The sequence below is a fragment of the Chrysochloris asiatica genome, unplaced genomic scaffold (assembly GCF_000296735.1).
Source record: "Chrysochloris asiatica unplaced genomic scaffold, ChrAsi1.0 scaffold00004, whole genome shotgun sequence".
Lineage (NCBI taxonomy): Eukaryota > Metazoa > Chordata > Mammalia > Afrosoricida > Chrysochloridae > Chrysochloris > Chrysochloris asiatica.
In genome coordinates this window covers 17,967,058-17,979,023 of record NW_006408522.1, presented here as the reverse complement: position 1 = coordinate 17,979,023, position 11,966 = coordinate 17,967,058, and the positions used below count along the sequence as shown (strand labels likewise).

General features: G+C 38.7%; 1 protein-coding gene across 1 annotated transcript in view; it reads left to right on the top strand.

Moving 5' to 3' along the window:
* The window catches only part of UNC13C (unc-13 homolog C (C. elegans)), a 769,914-nt gene that overhangs the window by 610,616 nt on the left and 147,332 nt on the right, over positions 1–11,966 (top strand). The window contains exon 24 of the mRNA XM_006831631.1: positions 9,999–10,087. Coding sequence (XP_006831694.1) covers positions 9,999–10,087 — 89 coding nt within the window. The remainder of the gene's footprint in view (positions 1–9,998; positions 10,088–11,966) is intronic.

The window sequence follows — 11,966 nt, the reverse complement described above, 5'->3', positions numbered from 1 at the left end:
GCCATGGTATTTTCAATAACCTCATATGCATGCTAAAGTTGGACAGTGAATAAGGAAGACCATAGAAGAATTGATGCTTTTGAGTTATGGTGTTGGAAGAGAATATTGAAAGTACCATGGGGTTCCAAAAAACAAACAGGTTTGTGTTGGAAGAAGTGCAGCCAGAGTGCTCCTTGGAGGCCAGGATGGCCAAACGACATCTTTCATACTTTGGACATATTGTCAGGAAGGACCAGTCACTGGAGAAGGATATCATGTTTGGTAAGGTAGAGGGTCAGAAAAAGAAGAAGACACCAGAGAGATGGATTGGCAGAGTGGCAGCATCAATGAGCTCCAATGTGGCAATTGTGATGTTGGCCCAGGACCTGACAGTGTTTCATTCTGTTGTGCATAGGGTCACTATGAGTTAGTACCAACTCGATATCACTTAACAGTACCACCAATCAGCAGCTATTCAGGAGCTCTGGTAGTGTAGTGGTTATGAGTCAGGCTGCTAACCTCAAGATCAGCAGTTCAAAACTACCAGGTGTTCCGCTAGAGAAAGATGAGGCTTTATGCTTCCATAAGGATTACAGCCTCAGAAACACAATACAGGGTCGCTATGAGTCAGAACCAAACCCATAGCACAGTACCACCACCACCAATCAGCAACTATTAGTCCTCTTACTTTCTATTGAAAGAGATTCAGAAGCTAGATAAAACTCAGGCTCTTCTCCTTGGGGCAGTGATCCCCTATGGAAAACAAAGGTTAGAGCACACCAGAAAATTCATCATCACTGATTCATTCAAATCTTTATTTTCTTACTCGCTGTTATGAGTCCTGGATTTTCTGGATTTTACTAGGCACCAGAGATGCAATAATGGCCACAATGCAGACCCCATTCTCAAAGAATTTAGGGTTTAACTGGAGAGCCAGAACAACTAAAGAGAGAAAGTTTATGAGGAGGGTGGCTAAAACTCAAACATTCTGAACTCCAAATTTTTTTCCAAATGAAAGTTTCAGTTGTTATATCCTATACTGCAACCATCCCAAGAGTAAGTTCAAAGCTCTCGCCTCCTATTGTGTAAGTAAAACTTAAAGATGAGAGGGCATTTGACTGAATTCGATAACAGCCACCAATTATTGTGGGTTTCATGATGGGATTAACAAACAGGATTGAACATTTGAAATTCTCACCCCTTATTTTGGCAGTATATGGATATTGCCTTGTATCTCTCTCCTAACCACCTCGGCAATTAGAGTTAACAAATTGGACTTAATAGAAAACTAAGAGAATAATGAGGGCCCGAAGGGTAAATTGCACTGAGTTGATTTAATAAATATGATTAAGAATCCACCATTACCACCACGTGAAGTTCAATTAACAGTCAAATTCAGTTTGTGAAATTAGAGAAAGTATTAACTGAGGTGGTTATGGGGTTTCTGGGCTGCAGATCCAAGTCAGAATGAAGTGCAGACTCAGACAGAGACTGTTTATAAACCTTACTCCTCCCCAAAGCTTTCCAGAGAGGTCACAGGGCCACCCACCTATCACCAAGTCTGTTTTTAAAGGAACCCCACTCTGAAGCTTAAGAACACATAAGGACACAGACTACAAGCCAGTCAGGAAGAACAGAAAAACAGATTTACGTTAACTGCCTCTTGTGTAATAAACCTGTCTTGTTGCCCTGTTGTGATCCTCATCGATCATTTAAGCCCTCCTTAAATTAAAAAAAAATAAAAATAAAAATCAATGCAGTTGTTAGTATAACGTGCTTCTTTAGCTCTGCCAATCCTCCCTCTTTTCATACTTGGCAGTACTCCTCGGGCCCTTCCTGCAAATAACGGATCCCTGAGAGAAGTGTGTCCCCGTCACTTGATGCTCATCAAGTGCTAAATTCAGTTGAAGTGAACAGACAATATTAACCCTCTTAAACAGTGGCTCATTCTCTTAGAGATGGATGCAGTAACATAAACAGCAGAATGGAAAAGACAAAGACAGGTCAAAAAGAGCAGATTTTACAGAATAAAATTCTGAGCATTAACTCTGTTTCGCATCCTGTTTGTCATCTTGTCCAGATTCACAAAGTCAGCTAATCAGGTTAGCATAGTTTGGAAATTTTGTTGTTGTTGATGAATGAATTTTAAGACATAAGACAGCTTCTTAGAGTGCTACCTTTCAATCCTCATGTGACTCCAAAATAATGACATTACCTAGGTCTTATTTTTCCCAACTATAAAAAAGAGTTGAACTATGGAATTTTGGAAGTTCATTGTAGTTTTAAAATTCTGTGATTATAAGAACAAGAAACTAAAAAATAAAGTAGAATAGTATACATTTGGATATGAAGGAAAAAAATATATTGTGTCATATTCATATGAGGCTCCAAGGGTTACTTAATTCAGAGAAAATTTTCACAGAGAATCCAAAATTGGCCAAACCTTGACTAACTCTCAATTACCTTGAGGATGTTACCACAAAAGATAAGGCAGTCCTTTATGTATCTTCTTCAATTGTCTAGGCTGAGTAACCTAACATATCTCAAAGGCAGTTACTTGATTTGAGGACAATGACAGATTTACTGCATGGGATGGGAGATTTACATTTTTCAATTTTTGAAACCAAGAGATTAAAAGCATGAATTTATATAACTGATATTTCTAGCATAACAGTTCATTGTGGATCTAAAGATTAGGATAAGGAAATGTCATCATCTAGATCTAAAAATGATCAAATAAAATTTGGCGGGAGAAGTATTCCTAAGCAGAATGTTTTTTAAAAGGGGCAGAGGGCGGGCAGCATTGGCAGAACTAGTACACATTTATTTGCGATAGAGAGGACCATATATTCTTTCATTTCTGAATATATGTCCCTGTTGAACATCATTGCTCATAAAAGGCCATAACATGATGTAGGGCATTTCAGGGTGAGTACTCGACTGCTGAGAAGCTCTGCTAGCATAGTGGATTACAAGCTGACCTGCTAACTGCAAAGTCAGCCCTTCAAATCTACCAGTCTGCTTCCATGAAGATTTACAGCCTCAGAAAGCCTGTACAGGGTCACTATGACTTGGAACTGACTCAAGGTCACATAACCACTCCCATGTTACTGCTGGATGCACTAGGGAATGTTCACTGATGTCCCAATGTATTTTAATTTGAACTAGATTTTATTGGATAAATAAGTTCTGGTGAAGTGCAAGGACTGGATAAAAGTGATCTTTCTGAAATGAAAGGACTAGCAAAGAGCTCAGATAACATAAGAAATTGCTAGAGGGGATCAGTAGATGTCATGATCAGGTTTGGGCTTTATTAAAACATCCCTTCAGCCTCATCAACTATACAGAGACACTGTGAGTGGGAATCGACTAGGTGACTATGGGCTTGGGTTTTGTTTATTTCTTGTTTTGGCATGGGAGCAATTTAGAATGTAAGAGAAGTGGTGAGAAACAGGAATCAAGAAAACATTTTGGAGATGATTGCAGTGCTCTGGAAGAAAAAAAAAAAAAAATCTGAATCAGGATTGTGGAAATGAGGGCTAGGCAGATGAAAAAAAAAATTTTTTTTTTTTTTAGAAATATCTGTAATGTCAACCATCCAGATGAATAGAACGGAAGAAGTTAGAGAGGAGACAAAGACGGCATTGACATTTCTGGCTCAAATAACTGTATTATGTTGCTAAGTGATGTCGAGTCAGTTCTGACCCATAGCGACCCTGTATAGGGTTTCCAAAGAGCGGCTCGTGAGCTTGAACCACCGACTTTGTGGTTCAAACGACGTTGCAATCTAGCGCATTAGCCCACAGCGCCACACCAAGACTCCTGAATAACTGTATACCGTTAGCCAAATCAGAAATAAATTAAGGTTTGTTGTTGGGTGCGTTGAGTCAGTTCCAACTCATAGCACCCAATTCACAACAGAGTGAAATAGTGCCTTCCTCAGTCATGTTCTCCTAGTCTCTCTCTCACTCAGGAGTCAAAGGAATTAGCCTCACTGAGTCACTATTTCCCAAGTAAACAATAAGCCTTCAATCAGAAATAGTTTCTAGTAAAGCAATGATGGTGGTGGTGGTGGTTATGTGCCGTGGAGTCAGTTCTAGCTCATAGCGACACTGTACAGGGTTTCCGAGGATATAAATCTTTACAGAAGCAGAAAGCCTCATCTTTCTACCGCGGAACAGCTGGTAGTTTCAATCTGCCGACCTTAAGGTTCACAGCACGATTCATAACCACTACACTACCAGAGCTCAAACGATATAGTACACTTCTAAAAGAGACGATACCATGGGACTCAGGTACACTAGTTAATAATGGTATGGAGTCGCCTCCTTCAAGGGTGGTCTAATATACATTAATTCCTCGGAATAGTATGTTGACATTTCTGCTAAATAGTCATCGGTTTTTCCTGGAAAAAGATTTCCAAAAATCTGGTCATCTAGGGTCACAATTTTCACTAGTGTGCTTGTGTTTCTACATCACAAATCACAAGGCGTGTCTGGGACATTTGTAATTAGATGTTCAGCTATTTTGGTTGGTTGGATTTGCTGGGATACAAAGCCAGTGTGGAAGAGGCACAGGGGTCCTGCACCATTCTCCCAATTGTTGTTAGGTAATAATTCAGGTAGGATAAGCACAGGACTGTGAGCCACAAGGTTGGTGGTTCGAGCCACCGGCCTCTCCGAGGGAGAAAAATGAGGTTTTCTGCTAGCACAACGGATCACTATAAGTCGGCACTTAACAACAACAACAATAATGGGTAATAAATTCAGCTTTTGATATCTAGACCATCAAAGTGGAAATGTTTAATAGGTACTTGGGTATGTCAGTTATGTAGCCCGGATGCTCAGGTAGCTGCAAAGGCTATGGATAATGAATATGGGAGTGTAGGCTGTGGTGTGGCTCTGCAGATTAATGCGCTGCACTGCAAGGTCAGTTTGAGCCTCAAGGTCAGTGGTTCAAGCTCACCAGCCACTCCTTGGAAACCCTAGAGAGGATCGCGATGAATTGTAAACAATTCAATGGTGCTGAACAACAGCCTGTGGCAGTGCAAGTCATTGACAAGAAAGGGGTAGTTCAACGAGAGAGGGTACAAGGAAAAGACACCCATACTGGGAAAGGAAAATTGAACCATTTCAGTGTAGTATTATGAGCCCAAGTCACACTGCAGGGAGTTGAGTATTTAAGAGATAAGAATATGGTGGCACCAGGTTTGACATTGTGGCTGGAAGCAGTTTGACAGTAAAGAGAAGATAAGATATTAAGTACATGTTGATAAGCTGCTTCCAAATAAGTTTTTCTTTTATTATTTTAAATTTTACCATATGTTTATTAAACATATGTATAGGATATTGTTGTTACGTGCCACACAGTCAGTTCCAACTCATAGTGACCGGGTATAGGGTTTCCAAGGAGCCGCTTGTGGGTTTGAATCACTACTTATGGTTCAAACAGACCTTGTGATCTACAGCTTATCCCAGATATTTTTACAATGGTGATGACATATATTTTGGAAGTTTCACTGTAAATTAAATGATGGACTCAGCATTTCCAAATTTATATTGAATATACTCCTTTTTACCTGGAGCCAATTATTTCATTTAATTAACTATTTTGTGCTCACCAGTTAAGTTGTCCAGATATAAACGCTAATTCAGTGTTTAGAATAAGCTTGATATGATTTTTTATGCTTGATACTTTATGCTTTTGCTTTTAAAAATTATTCTGCATAGCAATCCCAAAAGAATACAAGCAAAATTTAATGTGTTACTTTTAGAACTAAAGTAAGTTTTAAATCTTTATGGGGGGGGGGGGGAATGTGTAGCTATATGCCTTTCTAAAGTAATCAATAATTTGTAAAATATGTCTTTGGTGATTTAGGCAATGAAATCTCAAATCCCAAATGATTTTTTTATTTTTTTTATAAATATTAGAGAGTTTGCTAGAAAAAAAAGACTTGCTGGACAAGAAATGCAGAAGAACTAAAAAATTATTCATTTATCTTCCTACAGAGATTGTTTAATAGTTCAGCGGTATTTATGCTCCTTCTTCACAATTTTGCAAGAGAAAGACAATTTGCAATAACCAAGCATTTGTTGTTGTTATTGTTAGGTGCCATAGAGTTGGTACCAATTCATAGCAACCCTATGCACAACAGAATAAAACCGTACCCAGTCTGGGGCCAACCTCACTATTGTTGCCACATGTGAGCCCATAGATGCTGCCACTTTGCCAATCCATCTCACTGAGGGTCTTCCTCTTTTTCTCTGACCCTCCACCTTACCAAACATGATATCATTCTCCAGCGACTGGCCCCTCCTGACAATATGTCCAAAGTATGAGAGATGAAGTTTGCCCATCCTGGCCTCCAAGGAGCACTCTGGCTGCACTTCTTCCAGTACAGATCTATTGGTCCTTTTGGCAACCCATAGCACTTTCAATATTCTCCTCCAACACCATAACTCAAAAGCATCAATTCTTCTACGGTCTTCCTTATTCACTGGACAACTTTCACATGCATATGAGGTTACTGAAAATACCAATGCTTGGGTCAGGTGCACCTTAGTCCTCAAGCTGACATCTTTGCTCTTCAACACTTTAAAAAGGTCTTGTGCAGCAGATTTGCCTAATGCAATACATAGTTTGATTTCTTGACTGCTGCTTCCATGAGTGTTGATAGTTGATCCAAAAAGAATGAAGTCCTTAACAACTTCAATATTGTCCCCCAAATTAATACTCCTATTTTAATAATATGGTTTGGAACAAATACACATTAAGTGCCTTTTATTGTTGTTGAGTGCCATGGAGTCGGTGTTTAAGTAACTGAAAATGTTGTTGTTGTTAAGTGCCCTCAAGGCAGTTCTGACTTTTAGTGACCCTGTCTCTGAGGCAAAGCTGGTGCGTTTGAACCCCAGCCTTGTGGCTGGAAGTTCATTGTTTATCCTACAGCATCACACCAAGACTCTGGTTACATGGCAGGCAGAGGCATTCTGTCTACACTTACTTGAAAACATATACGTCTATCAAGAAATAGAATTCAGTGTTTAAATGGATGTGGTTTGATCGTTTCAGATTTTCAAGGAATAACCAATTGATAAATTTCATTTGTAAAATAATTCAGGTGTACTAAAGTAATTTCATTAGTAAATAGCATAACTTCATCCAAAATCTAGCCATTTTTGTATGAGCTTCCCCAACCCTTAAGGGTTGAATAAAAATGTAAAATATGCACATCAAATTAATAGGAGAAAGGAATACACATTTTCATTTCAAGAAAAACCATTTTATGAAGAAAAACCTCCTCTCAGAACCATTGTTTTAGAGGTGATGGATGTGTGGGTAGAGAACTACCTCTGGCTTCCTCCACAGTGTTCTCCAAGGAGCCTGAAGGAAACCATATAAGATTTCTTCTCGCATTCTTTACCAGTATTTTTATACAAAATGAAATCAAATTAAAATGAATATTAGGGCAACAGCAAGAAAATGAATTGAAAACATCCAGTTTATATGGGTCTCCAGGATTGGGAATGGGCAGTCCGCATATATTTTCACAGTTAATAGTTGGGAAATCATGGTTTGTAAGGCTAATTGTATTTAAATGCCTATCAATCTCAAGTCTGGGTTTTGTTTTGTTTTTTTCTTTTTTTAGTACTGTCTAATTCTCCTTCTGGGAATCCTGTTGTGGTGCTGTAGGTTAATACACCAGACTGCAAAGCCATTTGAACTGCAAGGTTGGCAGTTCAGGCTCACCAGCTGCTCCTTGGAAACCCTATACAGGGTTGTTATGGGTCGGAACCAACTCAGTGACACTTAACAACAACCACAACAAATTGTCCTTCGGAATCACTGTTCTACAAATGGCTGTTGTGGTTGTTGTGGTTTCCAGTTGGTTCCAACTCATAGGGACCCTGAACAGGGTTTCCGAGGTGCTGCTGGTGAGTTTGAACCACAAACCTTGCAGTTCAAACAGACCTTGCAGTCGAGTGCTTATCATATAGCACCTCACCAGAACTCCACAAATGGCTGTAATTAACTGAAAATCTCCAAGTATGAGACTCAAAAAAATCCAAAATTTTCAAGCCTTGGAGCAGTTCTAATCTACAACACTTGGGTGGTCTCCATAAAGACCAACTGGATGGCAGACAATTAAGCAGATCTGATATCTCGGGGCAAGAACGGTGATCCTAACTAATGATGGGGACAGGAAAAAAGATGGAAAAGAGAATCACACTGGCTTTCATTGAGAGTGGGTCCAAAACTAAGGAACCCTGAAATTGCCTAGATTTGAATACAAATTGACATCAAGGATTGGTTTGCTTTCAAAAGACTGTCTCAGGTGACTTTTCTATTAACATTCCAATGTTTGCAGCCACATACACACAACCTAGAGGTACCTACTCGCTGAATATTGTAAATAATACTTACTCCTAAAAGTTGCTTGGTGGTGGTGGTGTGCTGTGGAGTCAATTCCTACTCATAGCGACCCTGCATAGGGTTTCCAAGGCTGTAAATCTTTACAGTAGCAGAAAGCCTCATCTTTCTCCCATGGAATGGCTGGTAGTTTCAAATTTCTGACATTGAGATTAGCAGTCCGACTCGTCACCACTATGCAATTTAGGAAATGTTCTTAGGTTCTGGTGTGGCAGTATAGGATAAACCCTGGGCTTTTAACCACAAGTCAGCAGTTTAAACCCACCAGCTGCTCCTAGGAAATCCTATACAGGGTCTCTGTGAGTTGGAACCAACTCAGCAGCAGTTAACAACAATGACAATAGCATACTGCTGGGGATACTTCTTGATCTTAGACTGACTTCCCTATGTTTTTGGCATCCAGTTTAGATTAACTTTTATACTAAATTATCTTTCCATTTGTTTTACTCCCCAAACCTTCCATAATTCCATCCCCTTCTATTCAATACTAGACTCTTTTTTTTTGGCAAGAACTTCAGTAATAATGATGTGAAATTAAGTTTCCAAAGGCTCAAAGGAACAGTTAACCTGAATGTCTCTCTGCTTGATAGAGTATATCTATTATAAGCTATTTTCTGACAACTAGTTTGCCAAAATGTAATTTTCAAACACGATACGTTTGTAAGAAATACATGGTAAGGTTTCCTTTGTTTTAACTGTAAAATGAAATTCTGCCAAGTTAATAGTGTTGTATGTTTTTATTTGCAATATAAATTCTTTTGTAATCTTGATTAACATTGTTCTAAGAGCTGAATCAGATGCAAAAAAAAGTTGACTTTCAAGGCTTGCTTTGTAAAGAACAAGAATTACAGTAATTCATGTGGTTACCTCATCTAATTATTTTTTCTTTGCCCTCAAATTTGCTAATTAGTTGCTCCCCAAGTTAGAGCTGTTTGAATGCTCAAAGGAAAATAAAATTTAAAAAAAGGAAATAAGAAATTTAAATCAGGAATTGCAAAGTGACATCCACAAAGAAGCCTGGTCTATCATCCCAAGGGGAATATGGGAGTATTTGGATCATTTGTTTATCTTACTAATTGTAATTTGATAATTAGAAAAATCTAAAAGCATCTTCAATAAGGCGCAATGCAGACCTCAAAAGTTTTTGTTTCGTTTACAAAATTTTCATTTTTTTCAATGGGCCTGTTTATTTAAGGTAGACAGCTAATTAAAGATTGAAATACACCTTGTAGAAACACATATAATCAACTAATCTATAGTGTGTTCGATTTCTGAAATATGAAATTATCATATTATAGGTGATGTGTTCTCATGCCCTGCATTCCATTGCTGTAACCAAAAAGGCTTTGCTACCTAGCTTGGCCAGTCTCTTCATATACATGCTATGGCTTTCAATCCATTTCTCCATGTGTAATAACCCTCCTTGTTTCTTAAGTTTCCTAAACTGGGAGGTGTTGGTACACTGGATTTAAGATGGAGGGAAAAAAGCATATGGGTTATATATAGTATATGAAGTTTCATCAGAATGCTTGTAAGACAAATCATACTTTTCTCAGAACTTCAAAGTCATGTTGTTTGTGGTCTCTCTGCAGCTAGATCCCGAAGCCAGTGCTATTCTCAAAGAACTTCAAGTTAAACTCAATGGGGTTCTAGATGAGCTCAGTGTCACTTATGGGGAAAGGTAAGTGGCGTCGGTCATTACAATCATTATGCATTAAGCTTCCATTAATTAAAAAAATCATGCCTCTAATGCTGTTTTCCTCTAACTGTCTACATCAATTTACCTTTTTATAATTTCTTTTTAAAACTTTTTTTTGTGAATTGAGTGAAGGTTTACAGACAAGATTATCAGCTTAACATTCAACAAATCATGTACTTCATTTCATCTCAATGATTACAATCTCTTCCATGCAACAAGTTATCTCGCTTCCTCCTTATGCTTGCTTCTTGCTTCCATTCCGTCTCCCTTCCCATCCCTTCTCAACTTTGTCCTTAGTTAAATATTGCCCTTTTGATATTGAATAATTGACCATTCCATGGTGAGCATACCTTTCTAGTGTTCTTGTCCCCACTATGTACCTATCTACTGCTTGGCTGAAAGTTGGGCCACAATGGTGATTTCCTTTCCAAATCTGAAGACTGGTTGAGGTTCATGGTCTCAGGAACCTCCAGTCTCTTTCTGGCCAGTAAGGCTGATCTTTTAAAAAATAATTTTTAATTTTGTTCAACATGTTCTGCTATTCTATCCAGAACCTTCTAACGTGATCTCTTTCAGGGAAGTTGGTAATGGTAGTCTGGCACCATCTAGTTCTTTTGGTTTCAGTCATGAAGACTGGTGGTTGTTCACAGGTTTCACTAGTCCATTGGAATAATTGATTCCATACATCTTCAATTCTCATTGCTCTTCATTCTTCTACAAATAGTGATACCAATAACTGCACTTCAGATGGTCACTTATGAGCTTCTAAGATCCCAGACACTATTCGCCAAAGTAGGACGTAAAAAATTTTCTTTGTGGTTATGTTGTGCCAATTGACCATGGTGTCCCCTGAAACTATGGTCCTGAGCCCCAAGGGCCAGCAACTCATTCTCTTTAAGATGTTTGATAATATCTAAGAAGTTTGTTTGTTTGTTTGTTTTTATCACTTTTCCCCTTGTATAAATCCATTTATCTTTAAGACCCAGTGTAAGCATCATCTCTTCTGGAAAGTCTTCCAGACCCCACAATAGAGATGCCTTACTATCTACTCTATGCAACCTTTAGTCGGATAGCACAAGATCCTCTCTTGTGTTTTGCCTGCCTGTTTCCCTCACTTTGTTTATTGTTAAGTGCCATGGAATAGGTTCTAACACATAATGACCCAATATAGGGTTTCTGAGAAACAGCTGATTGATTTGAACCACTGACCTTATGTATAGCAGTCCAGTGTTTATACTATAGTGCTACACAAAGACAGTTATGTATATATGTTGTTGTTAGGTGCTATTGAGTCAGTTCTTACTCATAGCAATGCTCTTTAGGGTTTCCAATGCTTTTAAAATCTTTGTGGGGGTTGAAAGCCTCATCTTTCTCCCACATAGTGGCTGGTGAGCCCAAACCACTGACTTCGTGGTTTACAGTCCAGTACTTATATTATAGAGCCACCATAAATACATACATTTATATATATATATATATAGTTGTTAAGTGTAGTCGAGTTGATTCTGATTCATAGTGACTCTGTATAGGGTTTCCAAGAAGCAGCTGGTGAATTTGAACTACCAACCTTGTGGTTTAAACCAGCCTTGTGGCCCAGTGCTTTATCCCACAGCACCATAATAAATACATATATGGTGGTGGTGGTAGTAGGAATTGATTCCAACTCATAGTGACCTTGTATAGGTTTCTGAGACTATAAGTCTTTACAGCAACAGAAAGCCTCATATTTTTCCCGCAAAACAACTGGTAGTTTCGAACCGCTGACCTTGAGGTTACCAGGCCAACTCATAAACACTACGCTACCAGAGCTCCAAGGAGCTCTGGTAGCGTAGTGGTTACGAATCGGGCTGCGAACTTTAAG